General features: G+C 51.8%; 3 protein-coding genes across 4 annotated transcripts; all 3 read right to left on the bottom strand.

Annotated features, from left to right (window-relative positions):
- Positions 1–4: 4 nt before the first annotated feature.
- On the bottom strand, positions 5–5523 carry LOC135624611 (serine hydroxymethyltransferase 7-like). 2 transcript variants are annotated; one of them, XM_065128412.1, is made up of 4 exons: positions 3990–5523; positions 2702–3107; positions 474–575; positions 5–383 (listed from the first exon to the last, which is right to left on the bottom strand). In XM_065128412.1, exons 1-4 carry the CDS (start codon positions 4029–4031, stop codon positions 160–162), a joined length of 774 nt encoding a protein of 257 aa, XP_064984484.1. In that variant the 5' UTR covers positions 4032–5523; the 3' UTR covers positions 5–159. The 2 variants fall into 2 exon arrangements, 1 of the variants encoding a protein (XP_064984484.1); XR_010491747.1 differs by lacking the exons at positions 5–383; positions 474–575 and having other exon boundaries at positions 2969–3107.
- Positions 5524–6050: 527 nt separating this feature from the next.
- Positions 6051–9365, bottom strand: LOC135624612 (nifU-like protein 2, chloroplastic). Its single transcript, XM_065128413.1, has 4 exons — positions 8859–9365; positions 8674–8776; positions 7676–7986; positions 6051–6349 (listed from the first exon to the last, which is right to left on the bottom strand). Exons 1-4 carry the CDS (start codon positions 8958–8960, stop codon positions 6158–6160), a joined length of 708 nt encoding a protein of 235 aa, XP_064984485.1. The 5' UTR covers positions 8961–9365; the 3' UTR covers positions 6051–6157.
- Positions 8959–12731, bottom strand: LOC135624610 (FT-interacting protein 3-like). Its single transcript, XM_065128411.1, has 2 exons — positions 9385–12731; positions 8959–9091 (listed from the first exon to the last, which is right to left on the bottom strand). Exon 1 carries the CDS (start codon positions 12646–12648, stop codon positions 9493–9495), a length of 3156 nt encoding a protein of 1051 aa, XP_064984483.1. The 5' UTR covers positions 12649–12731; the 3' UTR covers positions 8959–9091; positions 9385–9492.
- Positions 12732–23002: the final 10271 nt, after the last annotated feature.

The raw sequence follows: 23002 nt of genomic DNA, 5'->3' as shown, positions 1-23002 counted from the left end.
TGTATCAATTATTAGGTACGGTGTCTCAAAGCAACGCAATGAGCATCAAACTGGATTGTAAATGGTGGCCTGTTTTGTACAGTAAGGAAGTGAACAAAGGAAATGGGAAGTATTTGAAGAGGGTTACCATATAAGTTATGGCAGTAGAACCAAGTTCTCTTAGACATCACATCCCGGCATTGCAAACTGTATGGCAAAGGACTCGACTTGGTTGCGAAGCTCGATAACGTCCCTACTGCTCTCGAGGCCCTTCTGAAACTCCTTCTGTATCTTTCCATGTTCTTTCTGTATGGTACTTGCTATGTGTGCCGCCCGTAGGAGAAAGTCGGCAATCATTTCAAAATCTCCTTCTAAACAGCCTCTTGTCGTCATAGCAGGAGTACCTAACCATGTAAACCAACAACAGGTGATTTAAAATCTTTGCGACAACCACAATCTACATGTTTCATAATGAAAAACATGAGAGAGGTCACCTATCCTCACACCTCCCGGAGAGATAGCACCATTATCACCGAATATCGGGGTTTTATTCAGAGAAATGTGGCATGCCTCACAGACCTTCTCAAAGTTCTTACCTGTTTCAGGATATTACTCTCAGTACAAAAACATGTCTCTAATAAAAACACTTCAAGGAGTATCTCAGAATAAGCACACAAATGTCCTGTATTGATAAAAGAAAAGCTCAATGGGAAAAACTTTCTCGACAAATTATGGCTCTCGATAACTAGCCTATTGAAGTGGCCTCTTTGATGTAAGTTATATATTTCTAGACGATAGCTAATCTTGTAATTTCCACATAAGCTCTATGTGTTACAGCTTAAAAAGCTATTAGGCATATAATCAGGAAAAAGAACATCAAATGCCTACCACAGAATTTGCTACTGATTGAGAAAGAATCAATTATTGTTCCATTAAAACCTAAGGTTTGAACTCATATGTTATCTTCCAACTTATACGTTAATCCTGGTTCAGCTACAGTTTGATCAAATAATCTTTAAAAAAAATGATGTGTTCCATGTCAATGCTAAAATCTCTTGCCAGAAAAAGCCCCTTCTAAACCTACTTCTAAACCTACTTCTATAGCTACCAAAAACATTCTATCTTCCACAGGTGCATTCAAACGAAGATCTCAAACTAGGTGATTGAAAAAGCAAAGAAACAATATTTTCTATCATTATTTCGAATCCATGATTGGTAATTTTAGTGACAGTAGGGGGTCCATTATTTGATCCAACTGACAGAATTATCTCGAGCAAGGAATTTCTTGATTAGTAGAAAACAATCCTGTTGTAACTTAGCAGATTCAGTAGCCATTTCACATTATTTGACATGGATATTTTTATACAAAAAACATGTTAAAGTACACACATTCAGAGCATTTCATAACAGTTCGTGTAATACAGGTACATTAATTATTTGCCCTGTTGGTACCAAATACGTCACATATGATACTGAATGCTTCCCATATACCCGATAAATGCTGGTCCCAAAGTATCCAAAACTTTACATAATAATTAATAAGACAGGATATTCTTAGGTTACTTGGCGGATACTTCTCAATTTTATTTTTTCTTTAAAATCCTTCAACTTTTGCACTTTATTGTGCTTTTCATTAAGCCCATCCATGCACATGCCAAGGTTAGTAAAAAATAAAAGCATTTTTATTGCATCAAAACAATTGTTTAAAAAAGCCTGCAATCTAAAATATCTTAGTTTCCTTTTCCCACTAATAGTTTAAAAAAGTCATCAAATGGGATTCGTCCAATGATGTTTTCCTTGATGAAACATCTTCATTAGATGACATTCCATAACAAAGGACTAAATATCTTCCATGACCAGTACAGGACTTATAGTTGACGTATGTTCAATTAAATGTAAAGATGTAATTCTGGTCAGAGAGGTCTAAAGAACTCCACGACATGCAATTGTGTCTCGTAAGCAAAGTCAACCAATATATTTGCATGTTGAACCGCATGAGTAAAGAACTAGCTGCAACAAAAAAAATAACTAAAGAAAAGCACTACAAAGTATTAACAATTTGGCAGCTCATGTCGGAGGACAATCTATTTCCTCAAAATGGCATTTCCAACATAAAAGGACTATTCAGATTTAAAAAACAGAAGCCCCAAGGTATATTCTATGCAACCACTAATTCTGTAATATAGCAATATATCTCCTGTTTTCCTTTAAGACATAAAATTCTTTAGTTGGTACTTGGTAGCAACATATCACAATGAAGAGATATATCCTCTCAACAATCACATAACTTTGATTACGGACCTAAAGCCACAAAAAAGAATTCAAACTACCAAATTAATGGATAACACAATTAAGCCAAGCCTCAAAAGATTTCCATCCCACCGAGTCAAGTTATGTTAGTTTGTCAAAAATCATCCAAACCCCAGTATAGTGCAGTAGTTATAATTCATGAATCTGAAGAAAGAGAGTACATGCAACGCAACAAAAACCAAATGATAGTCAGAAAAGATAAATCCCTTGTATCTTTAAGGAAGCAATTTTGCACTTTGATCTGTAACTTGAGAAGTACAAGGCAGTTTTAATAAATCAATTTTTCAGTTTCACAAAATTTTGGTTTTTATTTTTTATTTTATTTATTTATTAAATCATTTATTTTGCAAACGTTAACATATCTAAGAAAATTTTTTTCACGCCTGAAGACTGCATAAGTCTTCTTAAGTACCTGTTAATCCAAAAGTTCTGAGATCCCAAACTAACAAATGGTTGTCTGTGCCCCCAGTAACCAGCTTGCAATTTCTTCTTAGTAAAGCAGATGCCAATGTTTGAGCATTTCTCTTGACCTGTCGAATATATGCTGTGTATTCAGGTGTAGCTACTTGCTTTAGAGCTACTGCTAAAGCAGCTATGTGGTTATTATGAGGACCCCCTTGAAGCGATGGGAAAACGGCAAAGTTTATTCTCTCCTCAAAATCATATCTACCATGATCATCTGTTCGACCAAGACAAACCCCTTGTTTCTTTTGTATTTTTCCCTTCCTGAAGAAAATTATACCACCCCTAGGACCTCGAAGGCTTTTGTGAGTTGTTGAAGTAACAATATCACAATAATCAAAGGGGCTAAGGCATTCCTGCAAATCCATCCATGCACAAAATAATGTTAAGCTTTTATTTATCTAAACAAATAACAAAAGTACATGCCTTAAGCAAAAATAAATTAGTTTCAGAAGACATGCTAATACTGAACAATGAAAAAAAGTATGAAAAAAGTAATGCAAATGTAATATATCACACACTAACATGTACTAACAGAATAAAATTAGGTAATTAGGATAAGGTAGCTATGTCGGTTGTCTGTTTCGACTCTCATGTTGTGCAAACCTCATTAACAAGAATCATTATCAATCAACTAAAATCGAGTACACAAAAGATTATCCTATCTCAGTTACAACAAAGTTGTGTTCATATTGAAATTATTTGTTATACTGTCATGACTTTCTACTGAATTAACTTGAAGGAACAAAAAACATAAATGCATTCAATACAAAAGCCGATGCCAAGACAGATTTACAGCTCAAGATGTCAATTTTCGAAAAGCACTAGACCATAAGACATACAAGTAAAATAATTTAACAGGATATAAAAACAAATTTCAACTCATTTTTATCAGTCTATAATCACTTAAGATATTAGGTTCATCTTGCACATGATCTAACATCTAAATTTCATTGGGACTCAAGAGGACAGTAACAGCCAAAAGGTAACTTCCATACAAGAAAACAGATGTGATAAATGATGCACATGGTTTTTTAAGAAGGTGCCATCTTTAAGTGCAGCTGTATATAAGGACGACAGTGTCCTCACAGCTTGCTCGCACTATAATAGTAGAGACATGTAACAAGTAGTTCATAATCACATTATTGTAATAATAGATAGAAATCTTGTAAGTTACTTGGCATGCCAAGGGCCAAAATGAAAAGACAAATTTGCAAGGTTAAGTGGAGGGTTTGAACCTTGGCAGCCACAAGACCGCTAATGTGAGCCATGTCACACATCAAAATTGCTCCACACTTGTCTGCAATCAGCCTAAATCAGGCATAATCCCACTCTCGTGGGTATGAGCTCCCCCCACGGATCAGTATCTTTGGGCGATAATCGATCGCCTTTTCCTCAAGCTTATCATAGTCAATGTAACCTGTGAATGGATTCACCTTATATGACAAGCTCTCGAAGAATATTGAAGCCCCTGATATCTTCTTCCCACCAGGAATGTTGTACCCATGACTGACGTGACCACCAGAAGGTGAATCCAACCCCATAATTCGATCCTTAGGGAGCAATAGTCCTGTGTAGACCGCAAAATTGGCTGAGGTACAAGAGTAAGGCTGGACATTCACACCCCAGCACCCAGGATCGAGATCGAATGCTTTGAGGGCACGGTCATGACATAGCCATTCAATCTGATCTATGTACTTGTTCCCACCATAGTATCGAGCACCTGGAAACCCCTCAGAGTACTTGTTTGTCAAATGGCTACCAAGGGCGTCGAGCACACCCTGGCACACAAAGTTCTCAGATGCAACAAGCTCAATCCCCAACACCTGCCGCCGCCTCTCCTTCTCCATGATCTCAAAGATATCGGGGTCGGCAACAGATAAGGGCTGGTTTCCCCAGGACAATATGTATTCCCTCCGTAACTCGAGATCAGGTTCCACCTTGGTCCTCTTCGAGGGGAGCACCGACGACGACGAGCAAGAAGAGGGCGACTCCCATCTCCTCTGCCTCTTGATGCACATCGAGTAACCCAAGATCCTGACTTCCTTCCCCTCCTGCTCCACCTCGTCAGACTCCTCCCCGAGGTTCGTGTCCACGTCCACGTATCCGAACCCGCCGGTCTCTGCCAGCTGGTCCAGGAGCTGCAAGGGGATCGGCCGGTTGTGCAACGAGTCCCGGAGGTAGGCATCGCGCAGAAGGTGCACCGAGTCGTCCGCGATCGGGGCACGGTAGGAGGGCTGCGACGAAGGAGAAGGATCGGTGTGTAACGCCAGGGATAGGCTCGATTCGAAGTTGGTAAGATCCATGACGAAGCTTTCGAATCAAAGATTAGAATCAACAACAAGAACACGAGCGGTGACAGAAGCCCCGGCGGGCGGCGGAGAGGCGGCACGCTTCCATCAATGGCAAAGAGAGAGAGAGACCGAGAGAGACGAAGAAACCAAAACCACGGGGGGAAGAGGAGGTATGAGAGAGAGCGAGAGAGAGGGGAGGGGGGGGGGTGGTTAGGACCGGCACCAGCACGTGGCGGAGGCGGGGTTATGGGGTTGTTTGGGGGAGAAGGAGCGAGCGAGCCTGGACGGGATTGCGGGCCGGAGGCACGGTTGGTGACACCGGGGACACCAGGTCACCGCCCGGCCCCCTCGCAACCGTTTCCGCTTCGCAAATTCGCCGGTGGTGCGAATGGAAGGGCAGATTTGCATTCCCATTTGAAGTTCTGGTGCGTGCTGGAACGGAGTGTACCACATCGTGCGGGGCGAACGATCTCCAAACACGTGTAAAATCTGACGGATGGCTATTTTTACACGTACAATAATTGCACGAAATCTTAATTTAGGAGAGGATCCCAATGCGATTGCCTTCAAATAACAAGGCATTCATTGGTATCATAAGAAACCATTCTCTGATCGATCTGTTGGTCAAAGAAAGACATGTTTTCCATACCATAAATTCTTAGTATCTCGTTTGCTTTCACAACGTATATTTCCATACCATAAATTCTTAGTTCAGGTGCACTGTGATGGCTATATTGCTATATGAAGAGGTTGGGATGCAGGTGAAGTCACATATCTCTGCATGCAGTACTGAAACTAATGTACACAATAAATTAATTGTAGGAAAATGGTGCCTAATAAAATTTCCAGATGATGTAATGTAGGTTTAAATTTTACACAGCATCATTGTAGCCAATTGGTTATTTCAAAATTCATACAACACAAATGGATGATATGTCAGAATGAGTAATATCAATATTGCATAAATCTATGGCACCATTTGATTCCTCATTTTAACCATAAGGCTTCCGAAAATGATGATGACTTTGAACTTTTGTATAAAAAGTAAAATTATTCATATACAATGTTTTATTCTATCATCGAATGAACAGAAATAGTGTCTTTCGATAAACCTACGATAAAAGCTGAACAGCCGCAATGGCAGGTATCTTTTCTCGCAGCTTCTGTGTTACTGCCACTCGAACTGTCATGATGCCGGCAGCTTGGCCTGTTAGTCGAACCTTCACGATAGGCTCCTCAATTTTGACTAGCTCAAGCTCACCGCCACCGGTTCCAGCAAGGTATGGCCTTATCTCGTCGAGTACCTAACATTGGAACAAAAGGCGAGCATCAGGGTTTTCATTCATGCTTCTTTTTTTGTAATCACACAGAAATGGTAATATCCAAGCTGCCAAGATTTCAGAACAGTTATGGTATAATATCACATGCATTAGTGGTGGAAAAAAGCCACAAGAACAAAGTAGAAGCAGGTAAATTCAGAAAAAAAGGCAAATAAGCATCCTCCACCAATTCAACAAAAATTGTAGTGCAGAGGGGATATCAACTTTTTATGAAACCAAGTCTCAGCTAGAAACAAATCATCAGAAAATGATATACAAGGGGCTCCCACATGAACTTCGATTTGCTTGAATTAAAATTATCAGAACTGGGAAGGACTCGCTAGTTCGATCAGAAAACTGTGAACTGATCTTAAGACAGGTTCAGTTATATTAAAATGTCAATCCAGTCTCAAATAAATCAGGTTGGACTGGCTAACGCAATCAGTTCATTGATGTAGAGAGCATCAAGCATAAAAAAAAATATAGTAATATCCTTATTTTGTAAAATAAATCGAATCATAGTCAGGCATATTTAAGTAATATCAACATCATAAATTATAAAAAAATGCAATACTTTGCTCTCCCTGCTTGTCTTGTGCAGCTATAGAAAATATAGGTATAGGAGGATCAAACTCCTTAGTTTTAGCTTCCAAGAAATATAAGGCCCATATCGATTAAATTTTGCCATTGACGTGTTCCAGGTAGTGTTACATCATATACATAAGATAGATAATTGAGATTATGACATGATGACATAACGCATGCATATATGCATATCATGATGCATTACACAGAATAATTTTATGCATTATGCATATCATGATGCATAATCCTTGCTTTTAAGCTATTATTATGATGACTTAGTCTATTGGGTACACGTGTATGTTCATGGGACCCACACCATGTTTCACTTAGACAAAGTAACCATTTAAACAAATGGAACAAAGAAGGATAGCACTAGTTTGGTTCGTGCATCTTCAGTCAATTACATTCTCATGGTAGCTACTGTAGACATTTTAAGATCTGAAAATCAAGAATAATGAAAAAATAGGTACATGAGGAATGATTTCTCACAGAACATCAAAACAATCCCATGACAAGGTAAAATAAGGAAATCTGTCACTGCTAAAAGTAGATGGTAATTATTTCAACCCTAAGTCTGGATATTTACCAGAATTGTGGAACTAATAAAAAAAAACAAACTCTTTATAGCCACAAGCATGATAAGAAAGAAGAGTATCCACATCCAAAATCTAAAATTACAAAGGTAAAATCATATTTTAACATGATAATTATTTTGCCATTGGTTACCTTCTCTATGTTTTCTTCATTCAGCTGAAGCCCTGTCTCTTGGTCGGTGATTGGTTCCACTGCAACTATTTCTGGAATTTTTTCCATTAACCGATGCTCAATGCCCATCTTCATCGTCATTACAGAACTTGGACAAGACCCACACGCTCCTTGCAGTTTTAGTCTTACAATATTTCCATCTATCTCATGAAGTGCAACATTTCCTCCATCAGCGATAAGATATGGACGCACTTCATCCAATACTGACTCGACATTTTCAGCAGTTAGGGGCAAATCAACCAATGGGTCTTGAGTAGCAATTGATTTAACCACTGTAACAAAGAAAGAAAGAACTATTAAGCTCACATAAATCAACTAAAAATAGTGGAAAATAGAAGCATCCTTTTCCATTGCTTTTTCAAAACCGTAGAAAGTAGATCAAAATTAAGCATCCTTTACAGCTGAATTCTTGAGTTCTACTAACATATGAAGAACCCTTATAGCACGATTAATACAAAGACATTGGTGCAACATTGCAACCTCAAATACAGTTAACCATGCTTGGAAAGATATGATCCCAAGATAATATGCACTTGACCCTGAAAGATTCTCTCTATATGTCCATGTAGTCTTATTTTGTGGCTTGTCCAGTGAGTATATGGCTTCAATATAAATGAAAAAGATACTGATAGCACCGTTCATCCATCGGATTGCTACCCAACCTTTTCCGGGCCTTTGATAAAGTGAAGAAGTTTTGTTTTCTCTCACATTCTACATCGTTCAGCAAGTTCTCCTTTATCATTTATGGCAACACATTTCAGATGGATATCATATATGCCAGTTTTCCCATCTATAGAACAGTAGTTAATATCAAGGATATGGTAGCCATAAAATACTTATGCCTCGAACCAATAGATCTCCTATGGCAGTCATCAAGGGAAGCACTTCATCTCACCCCCCTTTGTCTAACATAATAGGAACCAAACAAGAACAACAATTAAAGACGTCGAAAGGCTCACCAGGTGGCCTCCTAGATCTGGTAATCCAACGAAAAGAGGAAGCCCTCTGCGACCGAAACCCACGCGTCGCGATCGGAATTCTGGTTCCCCGAAAGGCCGATTCCTGTAATTCACAGAGCAAACCCGAGTGATTCATAGAAGGCTGGGAACCCTCAGAAAAAATAAGAAGTCAAGAGAAACGAGACCTTAGAACAGAGCGGACGGAAGGGTAAGAAGGCCGCGACAGCAGAAGAGGAGGCGGCTTCGGTACAAGGAGAGGGATTCGGCACCACCAAGGGTTGCATCATATCAAAAACAAGGGTTCGCACGGCTCTTCTGGCAACTCTTCTTCTCTTGTTCGCTCTTCTCTTCTTCTCGCTTTAACCTTCGGAGTCGGTCGATAGGCGAGGCGGTCGAAGAAGGAAGGAAACGAGACCCTCTTCAATAGGAGCAATGCTTATTAGCATGGGCGGTGAAATTGATCATGGTCAATTTGGATACGGCAACTGCCAACCATGCTAAGTAATTTGGTTTGACCTCCAACGTGTTGTCAAAATGGTCAACCATAGGGATATCACACGACTTACTGAAATTTTTACCATGTAACATAAATTTATATCTGTAATTCCTGTGATATCCCTCTAAATTACATATAAGTATGTGTTTGAGCGGTCATCGACCACATGATGATGAATTGGTGTTATTTCACATGAAAAGAGAGGATGACATTACCAGAACACGTACAGCCTTCGGACACTTTCTTCATCTTCCCCAGTAGAAAACAACACTGATTGCTATGACGAGCGCACACCATTACGTGTGTTTCCACATGCGATTTGTTTACAGAAATGTATCGGCGTTGCTCGGCAGCCTCCGGAAGAAGTTATAGGCCGTCGAGGGCCTCTTGCTCCGGAACTTGGGGTGGCGCATGAAGTACAGCCCCAGGAGCATCACCACCAACTGGAACGGCAGGAAATAGAAGACTGCAGCCATTATGATGGCAAATACTACGAAGATGGCCGTCGCCCGGGGATCCCTCCAGCTCAGCAAGGCCTGTATCCTCTCCGCGTGGTTGGCCAGATCTGCCACCACCGACTGCACCCTACTGGCGACCATCCTCAGCCGGTCGTACCTGCTCATGACCATCTCGTTCGTCCTCGTCGACGGGTAACTATCTAGCTCCTCGTCGAGCTCGTCTGGGACGGCCGACTCGGCGAACGACAGATTCGTGTCCAAGTGCGGCGGGTGGCGCGGGCGACGCCGGGAATTCCAGGCGCCCACGATGAACAGGTGGAGGAATACGGAGGGAAGGATCAGGGACGGCGTCCAGGCTACGACGCAGAAGAGCAGGAGGACGAGAGTGGTCACCGCCGGCCTGGTCCAACTCCGGACAGCGTCGAACCATTGCAGGTAGGCCTGGACGTCGGAGAACAGCATCCTGATCCGATGCCAATTGGTCTTGCCCTTCCTCAGGCTGAACGTGTTGGAAGCATCGTCGAGGATATATGCGACCACATCTCTCCCCAGCGGCGGCTCAGCCCGGGCCAGCTTCGCTGCCACTGTCTGCTTCGCCTGGTAGCGGAGGTACTGCATCTGCTTGAACGGGATGGGCTGCTTGTAGTGCATCTTGGGATACAGAGGCTTGACGTACAAGAACAACATGTTCAGCCACGACGTGCATGTGAATCGGAGGCCCAGATGCAGCTCGCCGGTCTTCTTCAACCCGGAAGGATGCACCGCTAGCAAAGGATAGAAGTGAGTGTAGACACTGTCAATCGCCAGCGTCGAGAGCCGGATTCGGATCTTTCCGAGGGGATCGTCTTTGGCGGCGTCGTTGTTGCCGTCGACGTGGCCGTTGTTGAAGACGGCTACGGTGAGGACCGTGCAGGGGTCGTGGACGTCCCATGAGTACTGCTCGTTCCACCGGGGTTCCGCCGTGCCGAGGATCGTCCGTGTGCGCACCCACTTGGGGCCGTACTTCGCGACACAGTACGCGTCGACTCTCCTGCCCGCGCCGTTGTTGCTCCTCAGTGGTGCAAGATCCCGGGCGTTCAGTATCCCGAGCTCGAGTAATCCGATGTTGGGCTTCCGGAGCGGCTTGGCGGAGGGCTGGAAGTCGCTGCAGAAGTGCGCGGATTCGTCGATCACATGGTAGTTGTTGTCGTAGTAGACCCGAAGCTGGAGCTTGCCGTAGCCGCTGCCGTTGCCGCTGCCGCTGCTTCCATTTGGGTTGTCGAGGTTGAACCACTGAGGGGCAAAGGGCTTGTGGTGGTCGGCGCGGGTGCGGATGGCTCCCTTGCGGATCTCCAGCTTGGCCATGGTCTCGTCCTTGTTCGGCAGGAGACGGTCCTGGACCATGAGCACGAGCGGCTCGTCGAAAGGCTCGCAGGCAACGAGCATGAGCTCCTCGTTCTTCCATGTGGGGTTCGGGGAGCGGTCCGAGGAGACGAGAGTCCACCGCAGCTGGGCACCGAGCTGGACCTTGATGTAGATCGCCGGGTCGGGGCGGGACGGCTTAAGGTCCTGGGCCGAGATGACGTTGACCCGGAGGTAGCTCATGCGGGGGCTGAAGTAGACCTTGGAGCGGGTGTGGGGGATGCTCGCCAGGGGAAGAAGGTGAGCGTCGGAGTGCAACGCGTCCGGGTACACCTCGTCCGCCTGCGTGCCCATCCACACGGCCATCATGATCTCCCCCCGGTAGGCGTCATCGTCGCGGTTGTTCCCCTTCCGCAGCCTGTACCACTGAGGGGCGACGGGGCCATCCGGCGGAGCGCGCAAGGGGACCTCGGGGAGCTCGATGGCGACGTCGCCCACGATGTCGTCTTTGATGAAGTTCTTGTCTTTCACCACCACCTCCAGGCGCTGCGCCTGGATGTGGCCCTTGGAGAAGGCGAAGACGTTTTCCCACTCCGGGTCCCGGTTTCGCTCCCGGTGATTGGTCTTGTTGGTGAAGTTGCCAAGCTTCACCACGACGTAAGGATCGAGGCTGCCGACGATGTCCATGGCAGGGAGGTTGCGGGCCTTGACGATGCGGACGAAGAGGAACTCCATCTGCTCCACGAGGTCGTAGGTGCTTTTGATCTTGTCGCTGTTTCTGGCGAGCCGGTAGCCCATGAGGGCCGCGAGTGGCGGCTGGGTCTCGACGATCCCGTACTCAATTTTGGGCGGAGGAGCGTACTCAATTTTGGGCGGAGGAGCTTGCTGCACTGATGCCGCCACCGCTGGCCCCGCCAGGTCATGGTTCGCCCGGTAATAAGACTGCGGCGAGCGATGGTGGCTCCTTTCGTGGTTCGAGAGGAACCCTGTTGTATGGCTAACTTGACTCTTTCCTGTCGCGGATGGGGTCCCGACAGAGTGGAACTCTCTCCACTCCTTTTCCTTGGTAAACGAACGATGGTTCTTCTTCTTAGGCGGCATCATCTCGCCGACGGATATGGTGGACTTGGGCGGCAGCGTTTCGGCGGCGGATATGGTGGAAGGAATGGACTCGAGGATAGTGGATGATGATGGAATGGATTCCAGAACAATAGTAGGTGCAGAGGCGGAGGAGAGGGGACGGTGGCCGTCGGCAGCTTGGGCTTCGTAGGCATCAGGGACGGCGTAGAGGCGGAGGGTTATTTCGCCACGGACGTTGAAGAAGAGGCTGCGTTTGTCGAGGGGGCAGAGCTGGAGGGCGGCGTCGAGGCGCGAGGACGCCACGGAGGATCCAAGGAGGCAAACGCGGCCGAGGAAGCTGCGACGGCGACGGCGGTGGTCCACGGAAGAGGATAAGCGCTCGTGGAAGACGGAGACGTCGACGGTGCGGTCGGGGAGATCAAGAGGGTCGGAGACGTCGAAGACGAGGGTCTCGTTCCACGAGGGGTTGAGGTCGTTGAGTTTGGTCGCGGTGCGGCGTCTCTGTCCATCGAACTCCACTTCGACGAAGGGGTTCGTCGTGCCATGCCTGCCTACGGGCTTCAGGCGGTGGGCTCGAACTACCTCCACCGCCAACTTCATCTCCTCGTTCAAAGCTGCAAAACTCCGTGAGTTCAGTTATACGACGTGACTAGTAAAAGCCATACCGATTAGATCATTTAGATTGTCCGAATAAGGAGGCAACAAACAAGATGGATAGTTTAAATCATGACACTGTTCAACGAACAAATGGTTCAATCATCAGCGTTGGACTCGAATAGTCCTTCCTGGAAAAGATAGTAAGGTCGACAAGATGATGCAACTAACAAAACTAGAACATAACATGATTTGGTAGGGGCAAATACTGTCGTTTTCAATGTTCAAATTACCTGATTAGAATAGTGTCTCGAGTTGGGAGGAAGGAAGGATCCTTATCAGAAGACTGGGATTGGCTGTTGGATGTGAGATTAATAAAAATACAGAATCGTTGACTTGACTTGATGCGGGGAATCATTCGCACACATCCAACATCAGCCACGAAGTCATCGCGAGCATGAGTTTGCTCGAGAGGAAGATGACAAGAAGACAGGACTTAAGAAAGCAAGATTCAATGTCTAAATACACCTCTTTGTTGGATGCTTTGGTGTTTATGACTGTGTGCCGATCACATAACAAACGTCATGAAGGTTGGGAGTGGAAGGGTTCAAAGGCAAGAAAATGAATACTCTGACCATCATCAAAGGGTGACAAGGCGTTGAAGCTAACGAGGAGACTGTAATGTATCAATGAGCCTCTCGACTTGATGACCGCCATTGTTGTTAAAGTCAAGGTCAGCTCAAAAACTAGTAAGAAAACGCCCCGAGGGTGGCCAGTTACATCGCAAGGGAGATTCCTAGAAGAACATAATCGGAAGGTTTGTTTGCTCGTCTTTGCTTGCCTTGAGCCTTTTAGTTGTCCCTGATCTGTAATGACGACACAATAAAGTTGACTTTAGTCAACGGAAATGAAAAGATTAAAAAAGGATATTGGCTCTTCATGGTTCATATAATAATTACATCATACATGAAAATGTCGAAAGTAACAGAGGGGTATGAAAGTTGCAGTAATGGTAGATGTTGCTTCTCATCCAATTCTATAACAAAACTAAGATTAAAATGGCGGTCAAATAAATTGGTTGAAGTATGTTTTGTAGAATTATATAAATCAGGATAATTGCCTATAGTATAAATAAGAAATATGCAAGACCACCTAGGATCGAATCTGAAGGGAAACAACAGCGATAGGGCAATCATAAAGAGGATAGAACATCCATGTATCAAATAGATTTTATCACCATTTTACCTCTTACCTCCATTTGCTGTTGTTTCAATAATCCGTAGCCAGTTTACAATCCCCATATTCTGGTGTGTATGAAGCTAGTCGCATTTAATATTTCAACAGATCTTCCTCACGAACAAGGTTGAGTCAAGATAACCAACAGTACCTGAATTTTGTACCAGAGGAATTAGCAAAGTAAAGAAATTGAAAGAATAAGATCAGAAAATTTGGGAACTCACCACAAATAATTCCTAAACCCAAACAGAACATTAAGGTGTAGCCAACATAGAAGCTGGTCTGGGAAAAGCTTGATATCTTTATCTTTATGTAGTAGTAATATGCCGAGTAAAGTATGAAGTCTACTACCAACGATAGTTCTCAGCACTCAGTAAGAAGTATGTGCCCACAATAGTCACACACACAGTGATTATGATGAGGATTAAGAAAAGTAGTAACATAAAGCCATAAACATAGTACACCTGTCCAAGAAAGACAATAAAATTTAATTGTTTCGCTTGTCATAATCCATTTACTGCACCAGCACATTTTATTCAGTATGTGATTTTTCAGATAATTCGGGATTCAAAGCTGAATGGCACTGCAATAACATTCCAAATTAATTCAAAACCATAAAAGGACTGGGTCTTTCCAGGAAAATATAGAAATATTCCACTGGCTAATATTTAAACGTATTAGGTACGAATCAATTGCCATCGATGCAAATAACTGAACGAGCTTACCTTGTAAATCCAGAATGATGTGAAGACAAAATACATCTTAATGAAAATACTGCAAAAAGGGAGAAGTCCCCCATAAGTGAGACAAAGTAGGGCATGACATACCAGTTCTCAGGGATAGTACGTGGAATAGTCATCACACAGCATGGATTGTTTTGGAAACCATTCCAGTTCCAACCAAACGCTGTGCTGAGAAGTGCAAGAGGGTGAAATGAAAGCCCATGATACAAACACGGTTAGTGTTACGGTAATTAACTTTTTTAGCCGTGGCCTCGGGGCCGACGCGGCTTGGTTCTGGGGTCCGGATGTCGGGGGTCTCGGGTGCAGCTCCTCGGGGTCTCCCGGCGGCCTGGCACCGTGGTTCGGGTCGGCGGTTCGGTTCGGGAGGTCGGGTCGGCAGTTCGGTTCGGGAGATCGGGTCGGGAGACAGCTCCGCCGTAGCTTCAGGAAGAGGCAACACCGTCTCGCACCTGCACACAGGTCGGGCCGGGAGCTCGGCCCGACCCCTCCGACGATCAAATTAGAGAAAGATGTGGAGGGGATTGTGGATGAGGCAGAAGAAGAGCCTCTGAGTGTTTTGTGTCTGAAATGAGTCCTCCCCTTTGCTTAGGACTCAGGGGTATTTATAGAGGAGGTTTGATGTTGGCGTCTGACATTGCCACTGGGGCTGCGTGGGAGGCCGAGCTGCTGCAGGGTATGGCGAGCCTCGGGCAGTGTGCTGCAGGGTATGGCGAGCCTCGGGCAGTGTGTCGCTCAGGGGGATGCTGTCATGGCATGTCACATCGCCATTTTTGCCCCTATCAACTGTCATGGCATGTCACATTGCCATTTTTGCCCCTATCATATGCCCCCCCCGAAAGGAGCTATGCGTCGGTTTTTGCATGCGGGGAGCCCGATGCATGGCTTCTTACTTCAGGTGGGCTGTTTACGTGGGTCCGAGGGGCATGATGCAGACGAGCCGGTCACGCGAACACGTCTCGAGCAGCACGAGGCCGAGGTGCGCAACTTAGTCAGGAAGCCGAGCAGAGTTGGACTCAGGGGCAATGGAGCCGATGTGGGCCGAGGAGCACAGTGCAGGCGGGGTGACCGTGTAGGTGTGGTTTTGGGAGTCGTAGAGCCGAGGGCCTAGGAGCACAACGCAGGCGGGGTGACCGCGCAGGTGTGTCCTGGATGGCGTAGAGCCAAAGAGCTGAGGAGCACGACGCAGGCGGGCAGACCGCGCAGGTGTGTCCAGGATGGCGTAGAGCCGAGGAGCATGACGTAGGCGGGCTGGCCACGCAGGTGTGTCCCGGAAGCCGGAGGGCCGAGCAGCAAGACGCAGGCGGGTGAACCGCGCAGGTATGCCTTGGGCGGCGTAATGTTGAGGGCCGAGGAGCACGACGCAGGCGGGCAGGCCGCGCAAGCGTGGTCTCGGGCGGCGTAAAGCCAAGGGCCGAGGAGCACGACGCAGGCGGGCAGGCCGCACAGGCGTGGTCTCGGGCGGCATAAAGCCAAAGAGCCGAGGAGCATGACGCAAGCGGGCAGGCTGTGCAGGTGTGGTATTGGGATGGCGTAGAGCCGAGGGCCGAGGAGCACGACGCAGGCGGGGTGACCGCGCAGGTGTGGTCTCGGGATGGCGCAGAGCCGAGGGCCGAGGAGCACGACGCAGGCGGGGTGACCGCGCAGGTGTGGTCTCGGGATGGCGCAGAGCCGAGGGCCGAGGAGCACAACGCAGGCGGGGTGACCGCGCAGGTGTGGTCTCGGGATGGCGTAGAGCCGAGGGCCGAGGAGCACCACGCAGGCGGGGTGACCGCGCAGGTGTGGTCTCGGGGTTTGTGGAGCCGAGGGGCACGACGCGAGCGTACTGGCGGCACTGGTCTGTCTCGGGAACATGGAGCCAGCGAGCACGACGCAGGCGGGGTAACCGCGCAGGCGTGGTCGTGAGGGCCATGCGACCGAGTAGCACGATCAGGCGGTCAGGACGCGAGGACGCGGCCGAGGAACATGACAGGCTGTCGGGCCGCGCCGAGGTGGATCTTGGCAACGAGCGGCAGAGGTGCTCGGTGCAGGCAGGCTGCAACCGAGGGGCGAGACCCAGGTGGGTGGGCCGCCCTGAGGCGGACTTGGCGGTGAATATGGTCGAGGAGCCCGACGTGGACGGGCTGGCTGCGCAGACGCGTCTCGGGGTTTATGGAGTCGAGGGGCACGACGCGGGCGTACTGACGGCACTGGTCTGTCTCGGGAACATGGAGCCAAGGAGCACGACGCAGGCGGGGTGACCGCACAGGCGTGGTCGCGAGGGCCATGCGACCGAGTAGCACGCCACAGACGGGCAGGACGCGAGGACGCGGCCTCGGGCACCACGCGGCCGAGGAACACGACAGGCGGTCGGGCCGCGCCGAGGTGGGTCTCGGCAGAGATTTGCCGAGTTGCTCGGTGCAGGCAGGCTGCGATCGAGCGCACGATGCTCAATCGGGCAAGCCGCGCTGAGGTAGATCTCGGCAGTGAGTGACCGAGGCGCTCGGCGCAGGCAAGCTGCCCTGAGATAGACTCGGCAATGAATATGGCCGAGTAGCTCGGCGTAGGTAGGCTGGCCGCGTAGGCGTGTCTCGGGGGGTATGGAGCCGAGGGACACGACGCAGGCGAGCTGGCGGTGCTGGTCTGTCTCGGGAACATTGAGCCAAGGAGCACGACGCAGGCAGGGTGACCGCGTAGGCGTGGTCGCGAGGGCCATGCGACCGAGTAGCACGACGCAGGCAGGCCGGACGCAAGGACGTGGACTCGGGCACCATGCGGTCGAGGTACACGACAGGCAGTCGGGCCTCGCCGAGGTGGATCTCGGCAGAGGTTGGCCGAGGTGCTTGGTGCAGGCATGCTGCGACCGAGGGACACCGCTCAGGCGGGCAGGCCGCGATGAGGTGGGATTTCGACAGAGTCGCCGAGGTGCTCGGTGCAGGCAGGCTGCGACCGAGGGGCGAGACCCTAGTGGGTAAGCCGCCCTGAGATAGACTCGGCAATGAATATGGCCGAGGAGCTCGGCGCAGGTAGGCTGCGACCGAGCGGGCGCTGCTCAGGCGGGCAGGGCGCGTTGATGTGGGCTCGGCGCAAGCAGGCTACGACCGAGGGGCGAGACCCTAGTGGGTAAGCCGCCCTGAGATAGACTCGGCAGTGATCATGGCCAAGTAGCTCGGCGCAGGCAGGCTGGCTGCTTAAGCGTGTCTCGGGGGGTATGGAGCCGAGGGGCACGACGCAGGTGTACTGGCGACGCTGGTCTGTCTCGGGAACATGGGGCCAAGGAGCACGACGCAGGCGGGGTGGCCGCGCAGGCGTGGTCACGAGGGCCATGCGACCGAGTAGCACGACGCAGGCGGGCAGGACGCGACGACGTGAACTCGGGCACCATGCGGCCGAGGTACACGACAGGGGCGGACAGGCCGCGCTGAGGTAGATCTCGGCAGTGATTGGCCGAGGTGCTCGGTGTAGGCGGATAGACCGCGAGCTGCGCTGTCAGCCGAGCAACTGAGGCGGGCTGGCCGCGCATGGGGCCGAGGCAGCAGGCAGCGCCGTCAGCCGAGCAGCTGAGGCGGGCTACCGCCCACGGGGCCGAAGGGTCAAGGCAGCGGGCTGCACCGTTAGCCGAGCAACTGACGCGGGCTGGCCGCGCATGGGGTCGAGGTAGCATGTTGTGCCGTCAGCCGAAGAGCTGACGTGGGGTGGCCGCGCATGGGGCCGAGGCAACAGGCAGCGCCGTCAGCCGAGCAGTTGAGGCGGGCTGCCTCGCATGGGGCCGAGGCAGCGTGTTGGCTGCGAATGAGGCTGAGGTAGCAGCGTGTTGGTTGCGCATGAGGCCGAGTGGCCGAGGCAGCGAGGCTGCTTGCTGGCTGCGCGTGAGGCCGAGGAGCCGAGGCAGCGAGGCAGCAAGGCAGCATGCTGGCTGCGCACGAGGCCGAGTGGCCAAGGCAGCGTGTTGGCTGCGCATGAGGCCGAGGTAGCAGCGTTTTGGCTGCGCCTGAGGCCGAGTGGCCAAGGCAGCGTGTTGGCTGCGCATGAGGCCGAGTGGTCGAGGCAGCGTGCTGGCTGCGAATGAGGCCGAGTGGCCGAGGCAGCGTGTTGGCTGCGCATGAGGCCGAGGTAGCAGCGTGTTGGCTGCGCCTGAGGCCGAGGTAGCAGCGTGTTGGCTGCGCCTGAGGCCGAGTGGCCGAGGCAGCGAGGCTGCTTGCTGGCTGCGGACGAGGCCGAGGAGCCGAGGCAGCGAGGCAGTAAGGCAGTAAGGCAGCGAGGCAGCGAGGCAGCGAGGCAGCGAGGCAGCGTGCTGGCTGCGCATGAGGCCGAGTGGCCAAGGCAGCGAGTTGGCTGTGCATGAGGCTAAGGTAGCAGCGTGTTGGCTGCGCATGAGGCCGAGTGCCCGAGGCAGCGAGGCTGCTTGCTGGCTGCGCGTGAGGCCGAGGAGCCGAGGCAGCGAGGCAGCAAGGCAGCAAGGCAGCGTGCTACTTGCTGCGCATGGGGCTGAGGTAGCAGCGTGTTGGCTGCGCCTGAGGCCGAGTGGCCAAGGCAGCGAGGCTGCTTGCTGGGCATGAGGCTGAGGAGCCGAGGCAGCGTAGTGCTTGCTACGCATGGGGCCGAGGCCGAGGCAGCGCATTGCTTGCTGCGCAAGGGGCCGAGTGGCCGAGGCAGCGAGCTGCTGGCCGCGCATGAGACCGAGTGGCCGAGGCAGCGGGCCGCACCGTCAGCCGAGCAGCTGACGCGGGCTGGCCGCGCATGGGGCCGACGCAGCAAGCTGCGCATGGTGTCGAGGGGTCGAGGCAGCGCAGTGCTTGCTGCGCAAGGGGCCGAGTGGCCGAGGCAGCGAGCTGCTGGCCGCGCATGAGGCCGAGTGGCCGAGGCAGCGGGCTGCACCGTCAGCCGAGCAGCTGACGCGGGCTGGCCGCGCATGGGGCCGACGCAACAAGCTGCGCATGGTGTCGAGGGGTCGAGGCAGCGTGTTGGCTGCGCACGGGGCCGAGGCAGCAAGCTGCGCTGGCTGTTCGCGCGCGGGGTGCCGACGCGGTCGGGCTGGCCGTGCGCGTGCGACCGAGGGGTCGAGGCAGCTTTGGCTGCGCACGGTGCTGAGGGGTCGAGGCAGCGTGTTGGCTGCGCACGGGGCCGAGGCAATAAGCTGCGTTGGCTGTTCGCGCGCGGGGTGCCGACGCGGTCGGGCTGGCCGTGCGCGTGCGACCGAGGGGTCGAGGCAGCGTTGGCTGCGCACGGTGCTGAGGGGCCGAGGCAGCGTATTGGCTGCAGCGCGTTGCTGCGCATGAGGCCGAGGCAGCGTGATGGCTGCGGCGTGTTGGCTGCGCATGAGGCCGAGTGGCCAAGGCAGCGAGGCTGCTGGCCGCGCATGAGGCCGAGTGGCAAGGCAGCGAGGCTGCTTGCTGGCTGCGCACGAGGCCGAGGAGCCGAGGCAGCGAGGCAGCAGCGTGTTGGAGTGAACAGAGCTTACCTTAACAGGGTTCTTGGGGGAGAAGAAGGACGACCTTCAGTTGTTGATGAGGCCTTCATCAATGATGACGAAGCCTTCGATGTAGTCGAACCTGATGCGGTCTGCACCTGTTTAAGCCGTGGCGTCGGGGTCGTCGCGGCTTGGTTCGGGTCCGGAAGGCGGTGATCTCCGTGGGGGCGTTCCTCGGGGTCTCCCGGCGGTCGAGCACGGTGGTTCGGGTCGGGAGGTCGGGTCGGTAGTTCGGGTCGGTGGGTCGGGTCGGGAGGAAGCTCCGTCGCAGCGCCTGGAAGAGTCGACCGTCTGGTACCTGCACCAAGGTCGGGCCGAGGCGCTCGGCCCGACCCCTCCGACGGCTAAGTTAGCGATGTGGAGGGGGTTTTGGAGGAAGAGATGCCTCCATACAAGTGTGGAGTGTGAGTGTGTCCTCTCCCTCTTCCTCTTAGCATGCGAGGGTATTTATAGGGGAGGTTTGATGTTACCTGACGTAGCTGTCTGCAGGTCAGGACTGTACCTTTGGTGGCGTCTGACATTGCCACTGGGGCTGTGTGGGAGGCGGAGCTGCTGTAGGGTATGGCGAGCCTCGGGCAGTGTGTCACCCAGGGGGATGCTGTCATGGCGTGTCACATCACCATTTTTGCCCCTATCATATGCCCCCCCGAAAGGAGCTATGCGTCGGTTTTTGCATGCAAGGAGTCCGATGCATGGCTTCTTACTTCAGGTGGGCTGTTCATGCGGATCCGAGGGGCATGACGCAGACGAGCCGGTCGCGCGAACGCGTCTCGAGCAGCACGAAGCCGAGGAGCATAAGGCAGGTTGAGCCGGCGAGTCGCAAGTCGGAGATCGAACTGGAGCGACCCGTGCTATGAGCCGAGGAGCCGGCGAGTCGCAAGTCGGAGATCGAACTGGAGCGACTCGGGTTATGGTCTGAGCCGGCGAATCGCAAGTCGAAGATCGAATTGGAGCGACCCGGGCTATGAGCCGAGGAGCCGGCGAGTCGCAAGTCGGAGATCGAACTGGAGCGACCCGTGCTATGAGCCGAGGAGCCGGCGAGTCGCAAGTCGGAGATCGAACTGGAGCGACCCGGACTATGAGCCGAGGAGTCAGCGAGTCGCAAGTCGGAGATCGAACTGGAGCGACCCGTGCTATGAGCCGAGGAGTCAGCGAGTCGCAAGTCGGAGATCGAACTGGAGCGACCCGTGCTATGAGCCGAGGAGCCGGCGAGTCGCAAGTCGGAGATCGAACTGGAGCGACTCGGGTTATGGTCTGAGCCGGCGAATCGCAAGTCGAAGATCGAATTGGAGCAACCCGGGCTATGAGCCGAGGAGCCGGCGAGTCGCAAGTCGGAGATCGAACTGGAGCGACCCGTGCTATGAGCCGAGGAGCCGGCGAGTCGCAGGTCGGAGCCTGAACTGGAACGACTCGGAATGACTGGATCGACGAGTCGCAGGTCGGAACCTGAACTGGAACGACTCGGAATGAATGGATCGACGAGTCGCAGGTCGGAACCTGAACTGGAACGACTCGGAATGACTGGATCGACGAGTCGCAGGTCGGAACTTGAACTGGAACGACTCGGAATGAATGGATCGACGAGTCGCAGGTCGGAACCTGAACTGGAACGACTCGGAATGACTGGATCGACGAGTCGCAGGTCGGAACCTGAACTGGAACGACTCGGAATGAATGGATCGATGAGTCGCAGGTCGGAACCTGAACTGGAACGACTCGGAATGACTGGATCGACGAGTCGCAGGTCGGAACCTGAACTGGAACGACTCGGAATGATTGGATCGACGAGTCGCAGGTCGGAACCTGAACTGGAACGACTCGGAATGACTGGATCGACGAGTCGCAGGTCGGAACCTGAACTGGAACGACTCGAAATGATTGGATCGACGAGTCGCAGGTCGGAACCTGAACTGGAACGACTCGGAATGACTGGATCGACGAGTCGCAAGTCGGGAAATGAACTGGAGCGGCTCGGGATATGAGCAGAGGTAGCAGGTTGTGCCGTCAGCCGAAGAGCTGACGCGGGGTGGCCGCGCATGGGGCCGAGGAGCCGAGGCAGCGTGCAGCGTGTTGGCTGCAGCGTGTTGCTGCGCACGAGGCCGAGGAGCCGAGGCAGCGTGCAGCGTGTTGGCTGCGCATGAGGCCGAGTGGCCGAGGCAGCAGGGCTGCTTGCTGGCTGCGCACGAGGCCGAGGAGCCGAGGCAGCGAGGCAGCGAGGCAGTAAAGCAGTAAGGCAGCGCGCTGGCTGCGCATGAGGCCGAGTGGCCGAGGCAGCGTGTTGGCTGCGCATGAGGCCGAGGCAGCGTGTTGGCTGCGCATGAGGCCGAGGCAGCAGCGTGTTGGCTGCGCATGACGCCGAGTGGCCGAGGCAGCGTGTTGGCTGCGCATGAGGCCGAGTGGTCGAGGCAGCGTGTTGGCTGCGAATGAGGCCGAGTGGCCGAGGCAGCGTGCAGCGTGTTGGCTGCGCATGAGGCCGAGTGGCCAAGGCAGCGTGTTGGCTGCGCATGAGGTCGAGGTAGCAGCGTGTTGGCTGCGCACGAGGCCGAGTGGCCGAGGCAGCGTGTTGGCCGCAGCGTGTTGCTGCGCACGGGGCCGAGGGGCTGAGGCAGCGAGGCTGCTTGCTGGCTGCGCGCGAGGCCGAGTGGCCGAGGCAGCGTGGCTGCTGCCGCGCATGGGGCCGAGGAGCCGAGGCAGCGTGCACCGTGTTGGCTGCAGCGTGTTGCTGCGCACGGGGTCGAGGTAGCAGCATGTTGGCTGCGCATGAGGCCGAGTGGCCGAGGCAGCGAGGCTGCTTGCTGGCTGTGCGTGAGGCCGAGGAGCCGAGGCAGCGAGGTAGCAAGGCAGCGTGCTACTTGCTGCGCATGAGGCTGAGGAGCCGAGGCAGCCTGCAGCGTGTTGGCTGCAGCGTGTTGCTGCGCACGGGGCCGAGGTAGCA

The sequence above is a fragment of the Musa acuminata genome, chromosome BXJ2-10 (assembly GCF_036884655.1).
Source record: "Musa acuminata AAA Group cultivar baxijiao chromosome BXJ2-10, Cavendish_Baxijiao_AAA, whole genome shotgun sequence".
In the NCBI taxonomy this organism is placed as follows: Eukaryota; Viridiplantae; Streptophyta; class Magnoliopsida; order Zingiberales; family Musaceae; genus Musa; species Musa acuminata.
This window is presented reverse-complemented; position numbering and strand designations above follow the sequence as displayed.